The sequence below is a fragment of the Phocoena phocoena genome, chromosome 15 (assembly GCF_963924675.1).
Source record: "Phocoena phocoena chromosome 15, mPhoPho1.1, whole genome shotgun sequence".
NCBI classification, from domain to species: Eukaryota; Metazoa; Chordata; class Mammalia; order Artiodactyla; family Phocoenidae; genus Phocoena; species Phocoena phocoena.
This window is the reverse complement of record NC_089233.1, coordinates 39,719,102-39,743,553: the sequence shown is the minus strand read 5'-3', so window position 1 is coordinate 39,743,553 and position 24,452 is coordinate 39,719,102. Positions and strand designations below refer to the sequence as shown.

General features: G+C 39.9%; 2 protein-coding genes across 4 annotated transcripts in view; one reads left to right on the top strand and one right to left on the bottom strand.

The window, feature by feature from the left end:
• Positions 1-322: 322 nt before the first annotated feature.
• Positions 323-14,146, bottom strand: POLR3F (RNA polymerase III subunit F). Of its 3 annotated transcripts, XM_065892708.1 has the most exons (10): positions 13,979-14,146; positions 12,805-12,922; positions 7,901-7,968; positions 7,517-7,537; positions 7,321-7,388; positions 5,871-5,983; positions 3,751-3,894; positions 3,424-3,531; positions 2,352-2,543; positions 323-1,155 (listed from the first exon to the last, which is right to left on the bottom strand). In XM_065892708.1, exons 1-10 carry the CDS (start codon positions 14,038-14,040, stop codon positions 1,078-1,080), a joined length of 972 nt encoding a protein of 323 aa, XP_065748780.1. In that variant the 5' UTR covers positions 14,041-14,146; the 3' UTR covers positions 323-1,077. The 3 variants fall into 3 exon arrangements, with proteins under 3 accessions (XP_065748780.1, XP_065748781.1, XP_065748782.1); XM_065892709.1 differs by lacking the exon at positions 7,517-7,537 and having other exon boundaries at positions 1,078-1,155; positions 13,979-14,040; XM_065892710.1 differs by lacking the exons at positions 3,751-3,894; positions 7,517-7,537 and having other exon boundaries at positions 1,078-1,155; positions 13,979-14,040.
• A 2,479-nt stretch (positions 14,147-16,625) lies between these two features.
• Positions 16,626-24,452, top strand: part of DZANK1 (double zinc ribbon and ankyrin repeat domains 1) — a 72,575-nt gene continuing 64,748 nt past the window's right edge. The window contains 2 exon segments of the mRNA XM_065892188.1: positions 16,626-16,734; positions 20,017-20,170. Coding sequence (XP_065748260.1) covers positions 16,626-16,734; positions 20,017-20,170 — 263 coding nt within the window.

Genomic DNA, 24,452 nt, shown 5'->3' with positions numbered 1-24,452 from the left:
GTCCCCCGCTTTTGGCTTGGACCCAGAAACTTTTAAGTGGCGCTACAAAGTGAAAATATGACAGCTGAGATCCTAAAAAGACCTATAGCTAACTTCTGTGTAACAATACATCAAGTAACCTATTGTTTTCTGTTGAGCTGAAGATTGGGACTGAAAGTGCTATTAGAACTGAGGACAATTATAATGGCTTCCTGCTTAGTTTAGACCTATTACACCATGAATTTTAGAACAGAATATGGAAAAAAATCTAAAACAGGATAAGGAAAGAATGATAATCGCCCCCACCCCGCCCAATAAAGTGAATGGAGGGCAATGGATTCTCTTTAGTTTTAATTTTAGTTAAATAAGAATCTAGGGGAAAATTCTAGTGAATAATACAATTGAGCCACAGAGTGAAACTTGTAAGACTTTAACAAAGAAGAACCAGTGAAAATATTCCATTTAGGATGAGAGTAATTAATATTTATACACTAAAAAGATATCCTTGACAACAGCGTCATTTGGGTTTGAGGTAAGTACAGAGGCATAATCCTCTGAAAGAATACTGCGGACACAAAAAGGCATCAACAGTGTGTAGAAAAGGGATGTTCCACTGTGTCCCCCCCTCATGCCCCAAGTCTGCGTTCTCCCCTGCTATTCCTGCCTTCTTTTTCATTTCTTCTCAATGAAACCGCTGAGAAAACAGAAATGGTGACACTGGGTCATATACAAAAGTTTCCCAATGAAGACCTTAATAAGTAACTTTAAAACAGGCATTTTAAAGCTCTAGCCGTTATCACAGTACTTGGTGAATATGAACATAATTGCTTCTTTTCCCATGAATCATCAAAAGTCTTGAAAGCTTCAGAAGGTGGTCTTCCAGGAGTTCAAAGTATTTTACTTAGGAAAGAATGGATTTCACTGTTGCCTACTCCACCAATGTAAATTTAGTCTTCATAGATTAAAAAAATTTTTTTCATAGCAAGTTTTTATCTTGAAGTTTGCTTTCAAGGGAATTTGATGTTCCATCATGAATCAAATTATTTGTTCCCAAAGTAACTTCATTTGCAAAATGTCAGTAAAGTTCATAGCTCTCTATTAAAATTCGAGCCACTCTGTCATGTAAATACAGTTAGATGGTGAAATCTCACCACCTTCGTGGCAGTCGTCAAAAACCTTTAAAAAAGAAAAAAGGTTATATTCAAACTGAAGTTTTAAAATTATTACATTATAGGTAATGTCTTAAATATCAACTACAACAAAATTCTAACAAAATATCCAAGACCCAACCATTTATTTAAAGCAATATTAAAAACAAAACTTTCAAAGTGAAAGCGGTTAGGACTGTAAATAAGAACATACTGGAATAGGACCTGCTCTGTGATCATAGAGTGAGTGAGAGACCTTTCACTGTAGCACTAAGCCGACCATATCCACCTACCCACTGGGCAGAAGGCAGGTAACAACAGTCCAGGAAGGGAGATATATACACACTAATGACTTAATCTTAACTAACCAAATGTTTCATGTTGAGCCACCTTCCTTTTTGTGAAGGGTGCTAAATAGAATTCCCAACAGGTTAGCCTTTTTTCTAGGAGTTGAAACCAGGGCATAGAGAGCTTAGGCATGTAGACAATAAAACACGGACTAACAGCCCAAGAATATAAATGCCACAAGGGCTGGCACGGTGCCTGCAGCACACAGGTGGCTTTCAGAGACTATCTGGGAACAAAAGAATGAAGAGTGTGGGGTGGGCCTCGAGGGAAAGCACATCACCTCTGGGTGTGAGTCCTGGTTGTCGTGTCTCAGCTGAATGCTTAGGTCGCCCTCAGCCCGAGTTCCCTCACACTTAAAGGGAAGTAACATCACTAGCTCCAAGGGACGTAAGGAGGATTAAATGAGACCACAGAAATCTTCAAGAACGTGTCTGGCCCATAGTAGGTTCTCAACAAATCTCATTTCCCTCCCTACTGAGGTGAAATGATTAGCCCTCATCAAAAATCGTCCATCTGGGGACTTCCCTGGCAGTCCAGTGGTCAAGACTCCACGCTTCCACTGCAGGGGGTGCAGGTTCGACCCCTGGTCAGGGAACTACGATCCCACATGCCGTGCAGTGCAGCCAAAAAGAAAAAAAATCTCCATTTTGGGGCCAAGAGCAGAAAACAAATTTCCTTAACATGGTTATTCTAAGAAAGAATACAAGGTGATGATTTGTTGGTTAAAGCTCTGTCATCAAGGTTACATGGAGGTTTCCACAGTTCTTGGTCAACCCTGAGTTTGAGGAAACTAGGGTGTGCTTGCTGGTATCAATACGTCATGTGGCATCTGCACTCGGCGGCAGTGAAGTGTGAAGCGAAGCCATTGTAACTCACCGGGCAGAGTCCGCAGGGGGCCCGCACCAATCCCGTGGGCGGGATGATCGGATTGACTGCCCTGTACAGTTTCATGTGTCCGTCCACACTGCCTACGGTGCCTTCTTTTGCAGCGATGATAGTCATCTCCACTTTCCCATCATAAATGAGTGTATTTAAGATGGTCTCAATGTCCTCCATGGACAACTCTACCTACAAAAGGGATACGTTAGAAAGGACCCAAAAAGGACAAGGAGACATCATTTTGGAGGGTGTTAAAAAACGTAAAAGGCCACAATTCCTTGGTGAAATGGGGAAGGATTATGCTGGAGAGTAAATGGAGGCATAAAGAGGCTGAACAATGGCCGAAGTGAGCACAGACCCTCAAATACCAGGGGCAGGGCTCTGAGCTCGCACTGAGCTTGACACTTGCTGGTGTCTTCACCCTCCCAAGGAAAATCTAGACATCTTGTAACAATTCTTTGGCAAGAATTTGATGGAGGTTTATAAAATGCTTGAGCAGAAAGGTATTTTAGACATCAAATAGTCCAAATTCCTGTTTTTTTATGAAAGAGAGATCTGGAGCCCAGGAAATGAAAATGACTTGTCCAAGCAGCCACTTCAGCTTCTTCTCTGATGATGAAAAGTATCAAGCACAGTGTGTCTGTACAGATCTTCAGAGAATGTGCTGACAATGCCACTAACATCTCATAAGTAGGAAAATACCAATAAACGACAACTGCTATGATGATGGATGTCTGGCACATATATGGAAACGTCCCCAAGAGAATCAAGAACTTGTCAGAACAGACTTTTGAATCTGGTAGTGAAATGCACTGCCAGGCCTCCACTCTGCCGCTCTGTAGCCCAAGCTCAGGTACATACAGTTCAGAAAGTGCCCGACGGCAATGACCGCCATTGCCTGACTGCCTTAGGACAGTACTTCCTCAAAGTGGGTTCTGCAGAATGTACATGGGTATCACCAGAAAAAAGGGTCTGGGTCAGCTGTGTTTGCAATACATTGTAAACTATATCCCTATGATGAAGAATAAGTTTTTAAAAATAAGATGAAAATTAGAAACCGAGTTCCAACCTTACTGATCCCCAATTCACAGATATACTTCCACACTTCATGTGATGAAGCAAATGAACTATTTCTTTGTATCATTGGATTCTGTTTGCTTTCTCGTGCTGTTTCTGCCTATAAGGGTAGAAACATAAATTTCAGGAAGAATACTGGTGCCTTCTGAATACAATTCATATAGAGTGAGAACAACAACAGGACATATTTTGTTTAGTAAAAATGACCAATTTCAATGTTTTCAATTCCTGTAAGATATGATACACAAGATTAAACATTCCTTATGAAGAAACTTTAAAAAACTATACTTGGAGTGATGTTTCCTCAATTATGCCTCACCTTAGTTTGTAGGAATTTAAAACACTGTTGGTTAAGCACCTCTACAAATTCAGATTCAAAATCCTGGTCACTGTACCAGGCTCCACCGGTCACAGAGCGGTCTGGCTGCAGGTTATAGAGCATGTACACCTTCTTTTTTGAGGCCTAGGAGAAAACACGCACAGTAGATGGTTAGAGGTAACAAAATAGTCTTCCAAAACTAAGACTTAAAAACCCCCAAAGCTCCATATTTCAGAGCAGTTTGGGATTTACAGAATTATTGTGAAGATGGGACCTTGTGCTCAGCTTCCTCTAGTACTAACACCTGACATTACCACAGTACATCTGTTATAGCTAATGAAACAATGTTGATAGGTCAAAATTAATTATAAAGTCTACACTTTATTCAGATTCCCTTCGTTTTTCCCTAATGTCCTTTTAATGGTCCAGGATCCTATCCAGAATACCATATTATTACAAATTTATTATACATGAGGCAAATTTTGGTTGTGACAGTTTCTCAGACTTTCCTTGTTATTGGTGAATTTGCCATTTTTTAGAATTACTGGCAAAAAATTCTGTAGGATGTCCCTTAATTGGGATTTGTCCGAGTAGACTGGAAAAAAGACCACAGAGGTAAAGTGCACTTCTCATCATGTCATATTAAGAGTACTTGATCATCACTAAATGATGATTGATTGTCATCAATATAACATCAGCCTTGACATTATAAATCCATCACCTGGTTTGAGGTAGTGTTTCTCAGTTTTCTCCACTGTAAAGTTACCTTTTTGTCCCGACCTTTCCATATGTGGAAGGAAGCCACCACGCACAGTCCACACTTAAAGACTGGGAGTTCGCTCTACTTCCTTGAGGATGAAGAGTCTACACAAATTATTTGGAATTCTTCTGCATGAAGACTTGTCTATTCTCGCCCATTGATTTATTTATTCAAATATTTATCTTAGTATGTTCTCATGAATATTTATTTTATACTTTGGGTTACAATCTAATACTACTTAAGTCTGAAACTTTGAAAACATCATGCTAAGTGAAAGAAGCCAGACACTAAAGACCATATATTGGTAGTTCCCTGGCAGTCCAGTGGTTAGGACTCGGTGCTGTCACTGTCTTGGCCCAGGTTCAATCCCTGGTCAGGGAACTAAGATCCCACAAGCCACACGGCATGGCCAAAAAAAACCCAAAACAAAACAAAACACCGCAACATTAAAAAGATATAATTTAAAAAATTAGAACAGTGTGGTGACTGCAGAACTCTGTGAATATACTAAAACCCACTGAATTAAATCTCAATAAAGCTGCTACTAAAAATAAAGATGTACAGCATGATTGGCAAAATGAAGCTACGCATGGGTACATGGGAATTCATTTTGTTATTTTCTATACTTTTGTACACATTTGAAATTATCCAATAAAAATGTGGAAGAGAAATAATATTCTAAATGAGGGAGTGGTAGGACATAAATACCATTGATAAATAAAACCACTGATGACTATCAAATTTTTATTTGCTGAATTTTGTGTTCAAGCACACTTTAATCTAGGAGCACCCCAGCTCCTCTGATGCCTCAATCAGTGAAATCAGCAATGTGTCTGCTGGAGCCAGCTCTGGATCCTGGAGCCCCCGGAGGATGTGACAGGGTGGCTGGCAAGAGGAGGAGGAGAAATCCCATGTGCTGGAACAGATGCTCCACCAGGGCCAGGGCAGAGAACTTTCTGTGACCTGCTCACTAATGTATTCCAAGCCCCCAGAACAGTGCCCAGCACACAGCAAATGCACGACGGGTATTTGTGGAATGGGTAATCTCATACACCAGGTTGAAATAAATTATCTTACATATCACAAAATCCAGGAAAAATGTTCGTGATCCCCCAAATTCTTTACTGAAGAGAGTAAAGTAGTTTTAGATTTTTGAGTGGGTAAGACTCTAAGAGTTAACTGGCAGTGACATATCTAAAGCAGCATCTCCAAACCATCCGATATGAGCTAAAATTTTAAAAATCTTTTTTGACCAGTTGTTTTAAATCATGACATAGCTTAAAGAATAAAAACCTGAAATATACTTGGAGTAATATATGTACAGAGAACATCCAGGGGAAGAAAAGAGATGGTTACTCACTGCCACAGACTTAACAGCTTTAATTAGCTTTTTACTTTCCAGATTCTTTAGAATTTTGTTAATTTCTGTTAATGGCAAGTTGCTTTTGTATCGGATATCTCTGCTCCATATTCCTATAAGAAAGTAAAGTAAAATAAGTTGAACACTATAGGATGTGTGTTTCTTTTCCCATTGCTTATATCTCATTATAAATCTAGCAAAATATGTATACATTCCTAGAGCATAGCTATAGGAAAAATGAATTAGAGGTAAGAGTCTCAGATAAAGTAACAAAAATATGCAAAACAATACATAAGTTATATGTTCTATTTTCTAACTGGAAATTTCTTGGAATGCCAGTGTGGCACCTTTTAAAAAACATATGAAAAGGACGTTTTTGTAATGGAAGAAAAATCTTGAATGTCACTGAATTAACATATATTGCCTTTTCCATGCCCCCCTACATCCCAACCTCTTTTTTTCTTTAAATATCACTTTAGATTGTATATGTGAAAAACAAACTTAAGTTTGGGTCTGGGTTGGCTGCCACCCTTGATGAGAGCAAAAAACACTTTATGAGAGCATCTGTGTGCATGTATGTCCATTATTTATACAGCACTATATTTGGAAAATAGAAAGATTACAGTTCCCATAGTCACTAAAAGCCTGTGCAGAAAGCTATGATTTTTCTTTCAAAGAAGGAAATATGTGTTATACGTATACAAGGAATTTATGTTAAAACATTTTGCTGTATTTTCTTCCCAACGTGAAGGCATAATAAGATAGGAAGATTTTTTTTTAAATAGAGAATGACTTCTTCATATTTATTTTTAAAATTTTAATTTAACTTCCCAACACATATAAAAATTATATGACTTCAGATTACATCGTAATTGTTAAAGCTAATATCAATGACTCAAACAGATCTTAAATTGTAATAACAGCAATTTCGATAAAGTTCTTTAAGGGCAACAGGAGAGGAACTAAATAGCTCTTGAGGGAGCTACACCAGACACTGCCACACTGCACTAGGCGTCCCTCGGATTTTTGCAAAAACCAGAGAGATGTTATTATCCACCATTTACAGATAAGAGGAAGAAACGAAGCTTTCCAAAATTTAGCAAATAAGGATTAAAAAAAAAAACTCTTAAGTTTTAATTTATTTATTTTGAATAGATAATATATTCATATGGTCCACATTCAGAAGTCTCTTTCCATCCCTGCCCACAGCCATCTAGTTCCTATCTCCCTGAAGCAACAACAGTGTCACTCCTGGGTGTCCTTCAAATGTATGTACATTACATATTATTATATATATATATGTGTGTGTGTGTGTGTTATATTTTCTTTTCCTTTTAACAAACGGCAGCATACTGAACTGACTGATCTATATCCTGGGAAGCCAGGATCTCAGTCCCCACTATCTGGTCCTAGAGACAATGTTGTTTCTGCTGTTCCTCTACATGCTTACCTTTATTTCCTGCATCCTCTATGATTTGATATACTAGTTTTTCCTGGTTATCTGATCCTTTCATTTTACTGCAGGGAAATAAAGGAGAATTAAAAAGGCAAAGAGGTACAGGATAATCTAATAATCTACAAGACTACTTAAACGAATGAGCAGACAAGGTCATCACATTGACTTATTTACCAAAAGAAGGGCTTACCTTAAAAAGAATGAGACAGGGCTGTATGTACCAAATGAAAAGATGTCCAAGATATAGTAAGTGAAAAAAAACAAGTTGCAAAACAGTATGGATATCATGATCCCATTTTTGTTAAAATAAGAAAAAAAAAAGAGAGAGAGATTATATATAAATATATGGTATATAAATATATAATCATCTATATGTATTTATATATACCTATAAGAAAGGATATATGCCAAAATATTAACAGCAGCTATCTCTGGGAAATGGAACGCATATGGGAGGTGAGATGATACACGGGCCAGGTTTACATGATGCAATTCTGTACTGGCTTTTTTTCCCCAAACATATATTACTTTTATCATATTAAAATTTTCTTAAAATAAAAAATTAGGTGCTTACCCAGCATTCTGAGACTCCTTTATTCTATACAGAAGGCCTGTATTGCTCCTTAAGAGATCCAGCTGACCCTAAAGTTTTTTTTTTTTTAAAAAGAAAATAACAGTGAATTATTTTGGAGATATATCAAGTCCAATGACAAACACTAATGCATTCTTCAATATTTTACACGGACTAAAATAGCCTACCTCCCATAGTTGCCAGTTCTTCACTTGAGTACTTAAGTTTTTTCCTACATGTCACATGTGATGTACTTTTTAAAACTTAACTCTTTATCTCGCCATTTCCCCAAATATTAATATCTAACAATTTTCTACATGTTAGATCCTGGCTTGGTTATATGATCAATGTGTAAAGAATTTTAAACAAGCAGCTTTAGAATAATAAATAAAAATCTATATTTAATTCAAATAAATTCAATAAATATATATATAGTAAAATGTAATTTGTCTAAAAAAGTTCAAATAAAGGCTATTCATGCAAAAATATTCTATGGTACAATGATTAAATGAAATTTACAATGTTAATAGTAACATTTACTGACATGTGTGATTTCTGTAGTGTTACATGAAAATTAGGCAGAAAGGTCAACCAATGAATAAAAAGCCTGTAGTAGTTCTGTTTTTATACAAGTCACAAGTAAAACAAAGCATGTGTGTCACGCTCCTGCATTTCCTTGGGTCTGAACTTAGGAGAACCCAGATGGCTGTACCACTGGGCTTCCAGCAGTTCACGGAAGCACGGCTAAGAGAGGCCCCATTCCCACGAGTTAAGGCTGGGCAGACCCATGACTTGGAATTAGGTTGATATATGGATGAACAGCAATACTTTCCCTCCCTCCCTCAAACCACAAAGCCCAATTTGGAGGCTCCATTCAGTTGTTCATCTCAACCTATGAACATTTACTGAACACCTGTACTGTGATATATGTTTGGGGGGGACAAACATGGATTCTGAAAGAGAATTACACAGCTGACTTCAATACCATCGGGTTGGCATTAAGACAGAGCTAAGTAAAGGGTGGGACGGCCTCTCAGAGAAGCAGCTTTGGCCCAGCCTGGGGGGTCAGTGAGGATCCCTGGAGTCGATAGCAGAGATGAGTCTTGAGAATAATGAGGAGTCAGTCTCTGAGGAAAGGGAAAAAGGGCCTGCTAAGCAGGGAAGACAGCATGAGCAAAGGAACTGAGGCATGAAACAGCGTGATTTGCTAGGGAACCAAAAACCATCTGTTCCTTCTGAAAACTAACTTTTGAGTTGGAGGGGTGGAGGGAGATGAGGTGGGTGCAGAAGGGAGGGGCTCAGTGTGGTAAACCCAGGAGTGTGGACTTGAATCTCTAGAGTTGAGAGAAGAGTTTCTGGTGGGAAAGTGACTTGGTCAAATCTGTATTTAAGACAGAGCAGGCTGGTTGCTCTGAGGCACATGGAGCCAGGAAAGCCCGTTAAGATGCACTGTAGCAGTCCAAGTAAAAGCCAAGAGCCTGAAGACATGCAGGGGTAGTAAGAATGGAAACAGCGGAACACATTTGAGAATTGTTTGAGAGGTAAAATCAGCAACACTCGTGATTTATTAATAATTACTCCCTTGCTTAAAATTCTTCAGTAGCTCTACCACTGCCTACAGCCTGTAGCCGACAGAACTGGCAATAGGTGGGGCTGCAGAGGTGGTGAAAGAGAGTGAGGTGCTGAGCATAATTTTCAGACAGAAAGAAAAGGCTAAAAGGGAGGGTCCGAGAACAAAAACATTTTTAATTGCCATACTTCCCAGCATGCCTTGCTCTATCCATCCTGGAGTTGAAGACCTTCATAGTGGTGAATTGACTAGTAAAAAACCAACACTCCTTTTTTCCTTTGGCTAGAACAGCGCTCAGCAATCTGGTGCACTGCTGTTTTTTTGAACTGAAGTATAGTTGAGTTACAATACTATATTAGTTTCAGGTGTACAACATAGTGAGCTCATATTTATAGATTATACTCCATTTAAAGTTATTATAAAATATTGATTATATTCCCTGTGCTGTACAATATATCCTTGTAGCCAATTTATTTTATACATAGTAGGTTGTACCTCTTAATCCCATACCCTTATCTTGCCCCTCCCTCTCCCCACTGGTAACCACTAGTTTGTTCTCTATATCTGTGAGTCTATTTTGTTATATTCATTCCTTTGTTTACTTTTTAGATCCCACATAAAAGTGATATCATATGTGTATTTGTCTTTCTCTGTCTGACTTACTTCAGTAAGTATGACAATCTTTAGGTCCAACCATGTTGCTGCAAAGGGCATCATTTTGTTCTTATTTATGGCTGAGTAATATTCCATTGTATATATGTACCACATCTTCTTTATCCATTCATCTGTTGATGGACACTTAGGTTGCTTCCATATCTTGGTTATTGTAAATAATGCTGCTATGAACATTTGGGTGCATATATCTTTTTGAATTAGTGTTTTCATTTTCTTTGGGTATATACCCAGGAGTGGAACTGCTGGATCATATGATAGTTCTATTTTTAGTATTTTGAGGAACCTCCATACTGTTTTCCACAGTGGTGGCACCAATTTACATTTCCACCAACAGTGTACAAGGATTCCCTTTTCTCCACATCCTCACCAACATTTGTTGTTTGCGGTCTTTTTTATGATAGTCACTCTGACAGGTGTGAGGTGATATCTCATTGTTGTTTTGATTTGCATTTCTCTAAAAATGTTGCTACAATTTATGTCAGTGTTCTGCCTGTGTTTTCTTCCAGGAGTTTTACAGTTTCCAGTCTTACAGTTAAGTCTTTAATCCTTTTTGAGTTTATTTTTATATATGTGTCAGAAAAAGTCCTAATTTCATTTTTTACATGTAGCTGTCCATTTTTCCTAGCACAACTTGTTGAAGAGACTCCTTTCCCCACTGTATACTGTTGATTCCTTTGTCTTAAATTAATTGACCGTAAGTGGATGGGTTTATTTCTGGGCTCTCTATTCTGTTCCATTGATCTATGTATCTCTTTTTGTGCCAGAACTATACCGTTTTGATTACTGTGTCTTTGTAGTATAGTCTGAAGTCAGGAAGCATGACACCTCCAGCTTTGTTCTTTTTTTCTCAAGATTGCTTTGGCTATTCGGGCTCTTTTGTGGCTACCCATACATTTTCGTATTATTTATTTTAGTTCTGTGAAAAATGTCCTGGGTATTTTGATAAGGATCACATTAGATCTGTAGATTGCTTTGGATAATATGGACATTTAAACAATACTAATATAGTCTTTACTTTTTATTTATTTATTTTATGGCTGCACCACGCAACATGCAAGATCTTAGATCCCCAACCAGGAATTGAACCCACGCCCCCTGAAGTGGAAGTGCATATTCTTAACCACTGGACCACCAGGGAAGTCCCCATTTTAACAATATTAATTCCTCCAGTCCAAGAACATTGGATATCTTTCTATTTCTTTGTAGCACCTTCAATTTCCTTCATCAGTGTTTTATAATTTTCAAAGTTAGATCTTTCACCTCCTTGGTTAAGTTTATTCCTAGGTATTTTATTCCTTTTATGTGATTTTTAAACAAGATTGTTTTCTTGCTTCCTCTGATAGTTCATGATTAGTGTGTAGAAAAGCAACAGATTTCTGTGTATTAATCTTGACCCTGCAACTTTACTGAATTCATTTATTAGTTCTAATAGTTTTTTGATTGAGATTTTAGGGTTTTCTATATATAGTATTATGTCACCTGCAAATAAGGACAGTTTTATTTCTTCCCTTCCCATTTGTATGTCTGGGCTCTGGCACTGAAAGCACCAAGTCCTAACCACTGGACTGCCAGGGAATTCCCTTCTTCCTGATTTTAGAGGAAAGGCTTTCAGCTTTTCACCACTGAATATGATGTTAGCTATGGGTCTGTCATAAATGGCTTTTATTGTGTTGAAATATGTTCCCTCTATACCAACTGTGCTAAGAGTTTTTATCATGAATGGATGTTGAATTTTGCCAAATGCTTTTTCTGTGTCAATTGAGAAGATCATGTGAATTTTATCCTTCCTTTTGTTACTGTGGTGTATTACACTGATTGATTTCTGCATATTGAACCATTTTTGCCTTCCTGTAATAAATCCCATTTGGTCATGGTATACGATCCTTTTTGCATACTGTTGAATTTGGTTTGCTAATATTTTGTTGAGGATTTCTACATGTATATTCATCGGAGACACTGGCCTCTAATTTTCTTTTTTTGGTAGCATCTTTGTCTAGTTTTGGTATCAGAGTAATGGGAGCCTCATAGAACGAATTTGGGAGTGTTTCCTCCTCTTCAATTTTTTGGAAGTGTTTGAGAAGGACTAGTATCTGCTCTTCTTTATATGTTTGCCAGAACTCCTCTGTGAAGCCATCCAGTCCAGGACATTTGTTTGCTGGGAGTTTTTTGATTACTAGTTCCATATTACTACTAGTGACTGGACTGTTCAGATTGTCTATTTCTTCCTGATCATCACATGTTTATCCCTTAACTGTTTATTGTAGTTATAGTTGATTTTTCCATTTTTTTGTCTTTTAATCTTCATACTAGCTTATTTAAGTGTTTGATCCAAAGCCTTTACTATGTATTTGCCTTTACTAGCAGTAAGAAGCAAACAGAAGGTGTGAATAGACTATGCCCATAGGTAGTTGTGTGCCATTATGTAGCTTAGTGACAATTAGGTTACTAAATATAACAGTTAAAATACAAGTATTTCATTTGTCTTGTAAAATGCATATTACTTCTTCTTTCCTTAATTCAGGCAGTCTGAGCTGTTTCCTGGTTTGGAGTCTTATCAGTCACAACCTAACACACTTTTGAGAATGGTTTCGTGACTACATAACAGGAAGTAATGACAATCACAACATTTAAGTAATTACATGAACTAGTTGGTTCACCTTACCATGGACAACAGTCTATTGATGGCCACTGCCCGCTGCTGGGCTTCTATATGCGGCATTTCATTCTGAATTACTTGGTCTGTGATTCCATGAGGGAACTGGTGACATAATTCTATAATCCTAGGAACAAAGGCATTAATGATATTCATGTTTCTACCTATCTCAAGAGGTGGTAGGGGAAAAAAATACAAGAAGAACAGTTTGGAATTGTGCCTTTTTTCACATCTGATAGATAATCTAGGTTTCTACAATGGTTCTGATTCAAAGCATATTAAAAATGAGGACGATGCTTTTGAAATACACGTTTACATTTTTATTGTATTTAAGAGAAGCATTTCTTTTCCTTATTCACATGAACTTTAAATTAGAACAAAAGTCAAATGAAAACACAGAAAGACATATTAAAGCTGAGGCTTCAGTTTTCTCAGACGGTACAAGTATGACAAAGGGAAGATACAGTGCCTTGGATAGCCGTAAGTCTGTGAGCAGGAGGTAAATCAAACACTTCTGGTGGGAAGTCAAAATCTGTTATGACAATTCACCACAACTGGGACCTGCTTTCAGAATTATCCCTAAGAAACAAAAACAAACCCGAATTTTCATCTTGCCCTAGGATCATCATATGTGTTATTCATAATAGTTTTAAGAAGTGGGGGTCCTTTAAAACTATGTGGTACCCTAAAAATTGCAGTGCACGGTAGAGAACATAAAATCGGCAGAGGCTTTGGGCGCCCCAAAATCTTCACTTGTATACTGCACTAAAACCATCTGAGTTGTGTTGCTTCATAACAGAAAACTGCACCCTAACTTCGGCTAAACGTTCTGCCACGGGAGTTCCCTTATTGACAAGGGCGATCCAGGATCAGAACGTGTATCCACAAGTACTACGGGGAAAACGCCGAGTCTTCACTCTGAGCGTGGATCACCTTAATGTGGGAAAGAAGCGCATCAGTAGAGCTTCCCGAACAGCACCAGGGAAAGGTCAGCTACACAATCTTGCAAACAGTCCGACTCGTTTCGAAATTAAGAGTTCTGTTTTCCGGGGATGAGAGGAGGGTCCCAACACCCGCGATCCCCTCCCTGCGCGTCCACTGAACTTGCGAGGGTCCCGGAGACGGGGTCCAGCGCCTCGCAGGGCCTCCCGAGCCGGGAAAAAATTCTCACTCACTGATTTACCTGTTTTCGATTTCGACCGGATCCGCGTCGGGCGGCTGCACTTTCACCTTCACCTCGGCCATGAGGGCGCAGGTCCCGGTTCCTGGGGGAAGAGACGGTCCGGAAAGCCGGACAGCAAGCGGGGGAACCCTGGAACCTACGAAGACAGCGGCTGGCACATGGGCCTTCTTCCTCGTGTCGCAAGCGGTCCTTCTTTGCCAGTCGCCTTGAGGTGGCCAAGCCGCGCCTGCGCCGCTACAAATTCTTATTCTGGTTTTTCCAGAATGTCAGTGCCTGTCGGACGAACGAGCCTTGTTCCCCTATTCTGAGTTGGGACGCCACCTCGTAGCACTTTCCAATCTCTGTAAGGGCAAGTTCTCGGTCGCCTACGGTGAAGCCTGACGAAAGGAGCTCGAGTCGGGTACCAGTCTCCGGGCCAAGCGCAGGGGCGGGGCTAGTTGCTAGGAAGCCGGGCTCCTGCCAATCACCTGCCCGACTCTCAGGTGGCGGGGCGCGGCTCGCAGCGTCTTTGGTAACCCGGACCTCTGTGAAGGAGAGGACGAAGGGCAGTGAGCGGTGGGCTGCCTGCGTGGGGGACTGCGGAGGTACTCCGGGGTTCCCAATCGGGTCCCGGTGGCCGGAGGAGAAGGAGGAGGACGGCAGCCCTCACTCCTGCTGAGAGGTAGCGGACGTCCTTGGGTGCACCTGAAGGACGGGGACAAGGACCAGGCGCGGTTCCGGATGCGGGCGGTGAGGGGGCAGTCTGGATGGAGGGGTTGCGGGGTAGGGGATGCTGTTGACGCCACACTGACATTTGGGCCTAACGGATCGGTCTACTGATTGATCCTCTTCGCTCGGGGCCCACTGGCCTACCCACTGGCAGTCTTCCAAGGGCAGCTCCTAGTCGCCGCATGAATTATTCCCTCCCCAAATGTTTTTATTTTGAACTAGCTTTTAACTGTTTTTATTTTAACTGTCTCTCACTTAAATGAAAGTGTGAGGACGGGCAAGCTCCAGAGTCCATCCCTTCTGTAGGGGCCGTTGCTCCACTATCTATATCTGTAACTGCAATTTAAATTCTTAGCCTCTGACCTGGAACTGTCCAACCAGGCATTAAGTTCACTGCTTAAGTTTAGTTATCCCACCTTTGGGTTATATTCTGTGACAAACCTCAAACCACAGAGATGTTCAGGGCAACATTATTTATTTTAAATTTTTTTTTTTTTTTTGGTTGTGCCTCAGACTTGTGGGATCTTAGTTCCCCGACTGGGGATGCAACCTGGGCCCCCTGCAGTGAAAGCGTGGAGTCCTAACCACTAGACCGCCAGGGAATTCCCAGGGTAACGTTATTTAGAATAGCAAAACCCAAAACTAAAAAGAAACTAGTAAATGCCTAAATGTCCAATCACAAATTTATAACTAAGATTATATAAGTACTTGGAAAATTGTAAATAATAGTGGAGGGTGCAAGAAGTACACTATAAAATTCGAGTTTTAATATAGATTTTAGTTGAGTAAAACCTATGCATCCATTATCATTGAAATTTGAACAGACCATCGGAGATGTAAATGGTTGCTGTATTAAGGTGTGGGGTTTTTTCCCCCTGAATCCTTTATGTATTAATAATTATGAGCCCCCCCCAAGAAAAAGATCCCTAAGGCCTCCATACTTGTACTTAATTATTTATAAATACAGTAGATGGAGTGGGAGACTTTTGTGTTTTTTTGCTCACTGTTTATATCCATGCTAGCTTTCTTCCGGTGGAGGCGTGATCCTCTGCCATCCTTCTAAAGTTTCTTTTGCAGCTTTCACGTGCAAGAACCAATTGGTGACAACTGCAGGGCTTTGAACCTGGAGCTCTCCCAAAGGAGTTGGCTCTAAATTAACATTTCATGCTACATACAGAGTTACTTCCGTTCCTCTTGTGTGCTGACTTGCCTGAAACCAAGAGAGGTGGCAGAAAAATGTGGTAATGATCCAGGGGTTGCTCAGGTCAGATCATCAGTGATGGTCTCTGCTCTGATGAGTTCACTTAATTTGTCCCTTTTAAAAGAATTTTGTGCTCCCATCCCATACATTCATGCTTTTTCCCCCAAAGTGAGGTAAATATTTAGATAATCAAAACCCCACACAAGATCTCAACAGCAAAACTACAGCTGAAACAATAATTATTTCAATTAAAAATGATATTTGTGGGCTTCCCTGGTGGCGCAGTGGTTGAGAGTCCGCCTGCCGATGCAGGGGACACGGGTTCGTGCCCCGGTCCGGGAAGATCCCACATGCCGCGGAGCAGCTGGGCCTGTGAGCCATGGCCGCTGAGCCTGCGCGTCCGGAGCCTGTGCTCCGCCACGGGAGAAGCCACAACAGTGAGAGAGGCCCGCGTACCGCAAAAAAAAAAAGAAGATATTTGTATTAACACAACATTGTAAATCAACTATACTTCAATTTAAAAAAGACAAAAAAACCACAAAGAACTGAGATGAGTCTCTCTCCCAAAAAATAAAAAATATAAATGATATTTGTAGATAATGGATTAACAGTATTCTCTTTAGTTTTTACTGGTCTCACTGTATTTGAACGAGGTGCTTCTCTTCAGTGTTTGTGTTCAAATGTAGGTGCCCATTGGAATTTATTTTCATCCACTGTTTTTTAATGTAAGGAGGGGAAATGACGGCTGGTTCAGTGTGTGTCCCTCAAATCATTCCCCTGCGGGTGCCTCAGCCCGGAAAAGCCAACCATGAAATTGATAACAATACGCTTTTGGAAATGAAATCAGGTAAGAATCAAATAAACTTGAAATCATTTAAAATAACACTGCCATATTCTTTATATTCATCTGGTTGTTGATTTATCTCTTTACATGTTTTCTATAATCAGGATCTTGGGAAGTTTGTAAAACTTCCAAAACTTGAAACAATGGTGGTTTATAGAGTGGTATTTATATAGATTAAAACTCTTGCCAACCTTCCATTTGTGTGGGTAATAGTTGTAGCAATGCCTTGACTCACCTTAGCCAAGGGAGGATTTCCTGATGCTTCCCCAGACTTTCCCAGGATTCTCATTATTTTTCTGGGATTTCAGTTTGACCTGCTAACACAGGCTTCCCAGTCAGACAGGTTAGAGAGTGAATCCTGGCTTTGAGAACTTCTGGTGACCTTTAATACATTGCTGTGCCTTTATAAGTCTCAGCTTCCTCACTGTAAGAGAGTGATAGTATTATCTACTGTTTACAGCCATTGTGAGGTTTAATGAATCGATATGTGATGTGAGGGGCACAGGGTCTGTCACATGGTAATGCCAAAAGAAATCTTAGCTATTTCTGCAGAAATAAAGCAGTGAATGCATTTCCTATTAATGCCAGGAATACACACACACACACACACACACACACGTACACATATAATTAACATAAGGAGAAGGAAAAGTTTTATAGGTAGAACATATGAACAAATACTTGTTTAAAACAAACTCTGACTTGCAGCCACATGGATGGACCTAGAGATTATCATATTACATGAAGTAAGTCAGACAGAGAAAGACAAATATCATATGATATCACTTATATGTGGAATCTAAAAAAAGTGATACAGATGAACTTATTTACAAAACAGAAATAGACACACAGACATAGAAAACAAACTTATGGTTACCAAAGGGGATAGCAGGAGGGGGGGAGATAAATTAGGCATTTGGGATTAACGTATACATACTACTATATATAAAATACATAAACAAGATGGACCTTCTGTATAGCACAGGGAACTATACTCAGTATCTTGTAATAGTCTATAATGGAAATGAATCTGAAAAAAAAAAATAGTATACATATGTATAACTGAATCACTTTGCTGTATATGTGAAACTAATACAACATTGTAAATAAATTATACTTCGATTTAAAAAAACAGACTCTGAGACTCCAGTTATGTATTTTAATAACTAATGTGCATACAAACTATTTATCTGTACCGGTGGTGTGACACCTGGGCTTCCTAGACTAAGAGTTCCAACTAAGAATATATTACGTTATACTGTATCTCCCTTTATCTTAAAAGCCAATATTATTTTCAAAAATTCTCAAACCAAAATACAAGTCTTAGTATATGTGCCCATAACCCTCAGGAGAAATTGGGTGATTATTGACAAATGATGACAGGATATCCAAATTCTCTAATATTGAAAATGTCTAATACATAAAAGATTCTATAATTCAATGACAAAAATAATAATAACCCAATAGTAAAATGGACAAAGGATGTGAAAGAACACTTTATAGGAAAGGAAATACAAATATCTTTTAAACATATGAGAATATGCTTCTACTCACCCCTTCACCAGCTTGCTGAGCAGACCTTTTCCCCTGCTTTTTTTTACTCCCTTGCATTTAATCACCACTTAACAGATTATATGTAATTTTTTGTTTGTTTACTGCTTGTGTGTTTTTCCTAAAATGGAAGCTCTATGACAGCGGGGACTTTGGTCATTGGTGTATCCCCCGTGTCTGGAACAGTGTCTGGCACGTAATAGGTACTTGGTAATTATTTGTTGAATGAATGAGTGTATCTTACTCAAAATGTAAGGAATGTGAGTTAAAACTATGAGATAAAAAAAAAAAAGATAAAAAAAAAAAAAAAAACTATGAGATACTTTTCTTTTAACCTAGGAAAATATAAAAGAAATATTGGCAAAAATAAAAGAAAAAATGGTCACACACAATATGGCTGAGATTGTGGGTAAACACGCACTTCTGTGCCTTGCTGATAGCAATGTGAATTGTTTCACTGTCCGTGGAGGGAAGTTTGGCACCGTTAACCAAAATTACAAGTGCCCATAGCTTTTGACTCAACAGTACGAGTTCTACACATTTTACAGATGTACTTATGAAAAGAACTCTTTATAGGGTTATTCATTACAATGCTTGTAATAGCAAAAGAAAAAGAAAGAAGGAAAAGGAAAGAAGACAGTTTAGATGTTCATCTGTAGGGATTGGCTGTTTGCCAATGATTCATCCATAGAAAGACAATACTGTGCAGCCATAATGAAGAATGGGGATGCTTTTATGTACCAATATAGGGCAATATCCAAGACAGATTGTTAAATGAAAAGAGAAATGTGTAGAACAGGGTATGATAAGCCACCATTTGTATATAAAGAGAGTGGGGAGCACTTCCCTGGTGGCGCAGTGGTTGAGAGTCCGCCTGCCGATGCAGGGGACATGGGTTCGTGCCCCAGTCCGGGAGGATCCCACATGCCGTGGAGCGGCTGGGCCCGTGAGCCATGGCCACGGGGCCTGCGCGTCTGGAGCCTGTGCTCTGCAGTGGGAGAGGCCACAGTAGTGAGAGGCCCGCGTACAGCAAAAAAAAAAAGGGGAGGGGGGAAAATATGTACGTATATGCTTGTATGGATGTAAACTATTTTTGGAAGGATAGCTGATATTATTGGTTGCCTTTGGGCAACTTATGTCAGGGGTGGAGGGAGAGTTTTCATTGTATATCCTTTTTTGACCTTTTGAATCTTGGATCATATGTATTTTTTACCTTTACAAATGTTCGAAGAAATGTAGGAATCATTTACCTAGTCCAAATAAAATATAACAAAAGCATTTCTTAAGCAATGCTCCAAGAATGAAAAATTAGCCTCTGCTTTCTAAGTAGGCATTGCAGTTTTAAAATTCACCCCTGCTTGATTTGTATCATTGCTCTATTGGGGAGGCAAAATACCATAGTGGTTCAAGAGCATGGCCTATGGATCCAACATCCCATAAGTCAAACCACAACTCTGCTGTTATTTAACAAGTTTCTTAATGTCTCTGGGACTCAGTTTCCTCATCTATAATGTGGGTATAAAGTAGGACCTATCTCATAAGGTTGTACTGATAAAATTAGCTAATTCATGTAAAGCACAGTGCGTGGCACAAAGAACTCAATTATTGTTAGTTATTGTTATTCATTTCTACAGTACATTAAAAAAAAACTCATTAAATAACTGACCCATAGGTGTTATTCAGGGACTTGCTACTTTAATGTTAATTCCAGATATCCTCTTTTGGGTTTTTCAGACACCCCAGATGTCAACATATATTATACTCTGGATGGCAGCAAACCTGAATTCCTAAAGAAAATTGGTTATGGTGAAAACACTACGTTGAAGTATATGAAGCCTATTACTCTGCCTGATGGAAAAATACAAGTTAAAGCTATCGCAGTGTCTAAGTAAGTTAAGAGCATAATGATTAAGATAATTTGTATTTATTATGTTTTAATTTTATTAATTTCAATGAGAATCAGTTCTGGATTAGAAGTACACTAAAGAAAAAGTTGTCTTAATTTCAGCACATATCTGTAACTTTTTTGTTTTGTTTGTCCTCTGTTGAGTTATACTGTAAAGTACACAAATCGTAAGGGTACAGCTCAGTGAAGTGCTATGTATATTAATACTGTTTTTAGTTTGAAATCCACCTTGGGGTTTTGGGAAGGAAGAGCCTTTTCAGGGTTTGGGACCTCCGAAGAGATTCGCCTGGCTCTGAGGAGAATTCTGTTTTTAGTGAATGGTTCTTTTATTTCCCAGGACGTGGCCTATGACCATTGTGGTTCTCTCTCTGATTTTGTATTGACTTTATTGGCCTTCAAAGCTACTGTCATTTCAGTTTGTTAAACATTAGCTACTTCACTCTTTTCTTTGTCCTTTCTTTCCTAGTCAATGATTTTTTTTTTTTCATTTTCAAATACAGAAACACCACTTAATTTGGTAAACTTCACTGTGGGTTGTAGAGAAGAAAACCCTCAAATGCTTTGCAGATTTGTGTGTCTGTGATAGAAGAATTATTTTGTGCAGCAAGACAGGTTTGGCCACATTTTTGGAAGACTTTTAAGCCCCAAACCAGTACCTGGCTGGCCCAGTTAATTTAAACGAGACTCCAGGCTCCCCCTGCTGGCTGAACTACTGTGTGGCTTTCTGACAAGAGCTACAAGTTCTACACCAAAGATGATTGCTTAGGCATTAAAAAAAATGTTTTTAATAATAAAATAAAAATAAAACCAAACAAAACAACCTCCTTACACATTATTATTCTTTACTAAAGATTGGAATCTGTGTCTTTTCCCACTTGCCAAACCATTTCTACTGAAACAAATCATCTCAATTGTTAAAAATGAATAAGCTAATTACTCTGGTGCCCAATGCTGCAAGGCAGCCCCCCTTTTTTTTTTTTTTTTGTGGTACGCGGGCCTCTCACTGTTGTGGCCTCACCCATTGCAGAGCACAGGCTCCGGACGCGCAGGCTCAGTGGCCATGGCTCATGGGCCCAGCTGTTCCACGGCATGTGGGATCTTCCGGGACCGGGGCACGAACACGTGTCCCCCGCGTCGGCAGGTAGACTCTCAACCACTGCGCCACCTGGGAAGCCCCAAGGCAGATCCCTTTATAAGCTGCAGGTGGTCATAAAGTGAAGTAGTAGTTAATGACTATGTAGTTCAAAGGAGTTAATAAAGCTTCCAAAAGAGTCTGAAAAATAAGGGCATTGTTAATGCCTCTCACCATCTTGCTCTGTGCCCACTAAGTGTCTGCTCTGAAAAACTTAGTATTTCAGATGCACTCAGCTTAGGGAAAGTATCTATGCAAAAAATTTTTGAGTTTTCAAGGCAGAAAATTAGTGCTTCTATTCATTTGCGATAAAATAGTTCTTTAAAGGAAATGAATAAGAGCTTTGCCATACATGTGCTTTCATGTCCCCATATGTATGTCTATGACTTTCACATCAGAGAATGGTCTGGTAAGGAACACAGGTGGGCAGGAGGGGCCAGGGACTCGGGAACATCTCAGCAAAGGGGGAGGGTTTCAGGTTTGATGGTCTGTGTATTGATGGTCTAACCCAGGGTCTGCAAACTTTCTGACATCTGCCTTGATTCTTTAAAATCCTCCTTTGTGGTCAAGAGCTTCCTGTCTCTGATATCATCATTTTGTAGTGTTCTGGCAATGAACTTGCACGGTTCTCCTTTTTCTGTCAATGACCTTATATGGTGGCCAAGAAAAATCAAGCCTGGCTGAGGTAAAAGCTGCTTCAACTGAAGGTAGGTAACTGGGGGAGTCAGAGTCCCCTGAGAACAACCATTTTTCTTCAGCAGAACCAAGAGGGACTTCCCCGTTTGGCAGCAATGATTAATAAAGTAAACGTATCCGCAGGCTACCAGGGCATCCCACAGGCATCCATCTACCGCCCCTGGACCTAAAACCTTGCGTTTGCGTGGATGACAGATCCAACTGCCATCTCCAGAGGCAGCGACAAAGGCAAGAAGACGCTGCTTGGAGTGTGGGAAAGAGGATGGAGTTTGTTGACCTGCAGATCTGGATTTTAATCCCAGTTCTATTGCCTCCTCTTCGTGTGACCTTGGCTTAAGTTATGTGGCCTTGGCATCTCAGTTTCTTCCTTTGTCACATGAGGTTAACAGGACGCCCTTGGGAGCCACTGTGAAGGGCAGAGGTGATACACTTGGGATCAGGCAGGTGGCAGCTGTAGTGATTGTCTTTCAAATTCTTAAGGAAGGGCTAACAGATTGCTGTCATGTGACCCACCTCAGAAGGTCAGCCTCCTATTTGAAAAGTTCATGCCTGGTTGAATAAGCGGTTTCTATTCAACCCCTTCATGTTCCTAAACCAGAGGTTCTCAGTTGGGCATAATTTTGCTCCAAGGGGTCATTTAGCAACGTGGGGAAACATTTTGGTCATCACACTGGAAGCGGGAGTGTGTTAGTGGCATCTGGTGGGTGGAGGCCAAAGATGCCGCTGAGCATTGTACAGTGCACAGGACAGCCCCACAGCAGCGATTACCCAGCCCCAAATATCAATAACTTCCAATAGGTTGAGAAAACCTGGCCTGGACAAGTTGCAGAATTCTTCCAGATCCAGTTTTTTTCACTCCCTTGCAATCATTCAAGTAATTATGGTGCTTTATGGAGAAGATAATAATCTTTACAGGGATAGAGCTATGAGTACTTTTTTTTTATGTCTAGTGTACCTTATATTGGTATTCCTAAAGATACATGTTTATGGCATCTGATTCCAATCCTAGCAAAAATTTATGTGTGTTCAAATGAGATTTGGGCTCTGAGTAGAATTCCTAGCTCCAACCCCAAACCTAAGCCTTTTTTGGATTACTATCAGAAATTCCTTCCACCTAGCAGGCAGTCTGAGCTGGTTTCTGGGTGACAAGGTCTATGGGTAGGAGCCCTGGCTGGGTCCCCAAGGAAAGGGCTAGCTAGGGTGGGGAGGCAACCTAGACCTTAAAAGGGGTAGAGCAAGCGGGTGGGAACCAGGCTTCTGCTCAGAGTAATGGGGCTGGTATGTGCACATTCAGGAAGCCTGGGCATTCGCCAGGATTTGAATGGTCCCTGGATGGAGATGTCTGTGAGGTCCAGGAAGTGTCTAACTAGGAGGACAGCTGTATCTTGGATGACAGACCATGGGCCAAAGATGAGCATTCAGATGAGATGGATGTTGAGGTGAATGAGTTAGGCAGGCAGTTCATCTAAAAGACTGTCTCTATCTGCATCCACATATCCGCATCTGTAAATTTGGTTTTGTTATTAAATACAAAACAAAACATGCTTCCCCAAAGTTTAGCCACCCATAAGTCACTCCAACCAGTGAACATGCAAGTCCCCACTGATCATGTTATTTCATAAATATTGTCACTCACTGATAGGTAGTGGCCGTTTAGATCAATTGTGTATTTCTGAGAATTTTTTTCTCCTTCTAAAAATGTGGCTTACAACCTCTGCGTTGCTGAGGGTTAAGCATTTCTCAACTATTTTGGAACTGATGTATATTCATTTCTGAATGTTTACTTAAAGAATTTAAAGCATTTTGGGACACATATTTACTTGAAGCTTCAAGAATTTTAAGAAATATAAAAAAACGACATGTAAGAAATCTGAGAAATTGCAAAAGAAATGTTAATGAAACGGATAAAATAAATCAAAGGCCAATATGAAAATCAATGAGCAAAGCAGACAAAGAAACACCAAAGAGAGAAGGCAGCTGGCGATGTAAACAGTATTAAGTTCCTGGGCCAATCAAACAGAACCACCTGTGTTCCAGCTGTGAGCTTTCAGTGCAAATTAGTGGGAGAGAGAGTTAAACATATCAAACAAATACACCAGAGTGTGGTCACCATGATGCGGCAGGGGCTGCTGGCTCTTCCCAATGTCTGTGTTTCTCTTCTTCAAGAATCATAGAGCCCATGATTTTTAGCCAGACCTGTGTTTCCTAGAAGAAAGATATTTCCCAGTCCTCCTTGAAGCTAGCTGGCGCCATGTCATCAGGTGTGGCCAGTGGATGCATGTGGAAGTGATATGGCAACTTCTGGATTGTACCCTAAAGGAAGAGGTGGGCTGTGGTTCCTGCTGGCTGGAATGTGGCTGTGGTGGGCAGCCACGTTGGGTCAGAGGACACATGCAATGTTCTAGATGTGGTGGAACAACACGGTGGAAACTTGAC

Bases quoted from the DNA above. Each gene is read 5' to 3' on its own strand.
- POLR3F (XM_065892708.1), bottom strand. From the start codon at position 14,040: ATGGCCGAGGTGAAGGTGAAAGTGCAGCCGCCCGACGCGGATCCGGTC. The intron at 12,923-13,978 runs GTAAATCAGTGA...CTTTGTTCCTAG, and splicing joins CCGGTCGAAATCGAAAACAG to GATTATAGAATTATGTCACC. The intron at 2,544-3,423 runs GTTGGAACTCGG...TCCCTTTTGTAG, and splicing joins GTGAATTGGGGATCAGTAAG to GTAGAGTTGTCCATGGAGGA.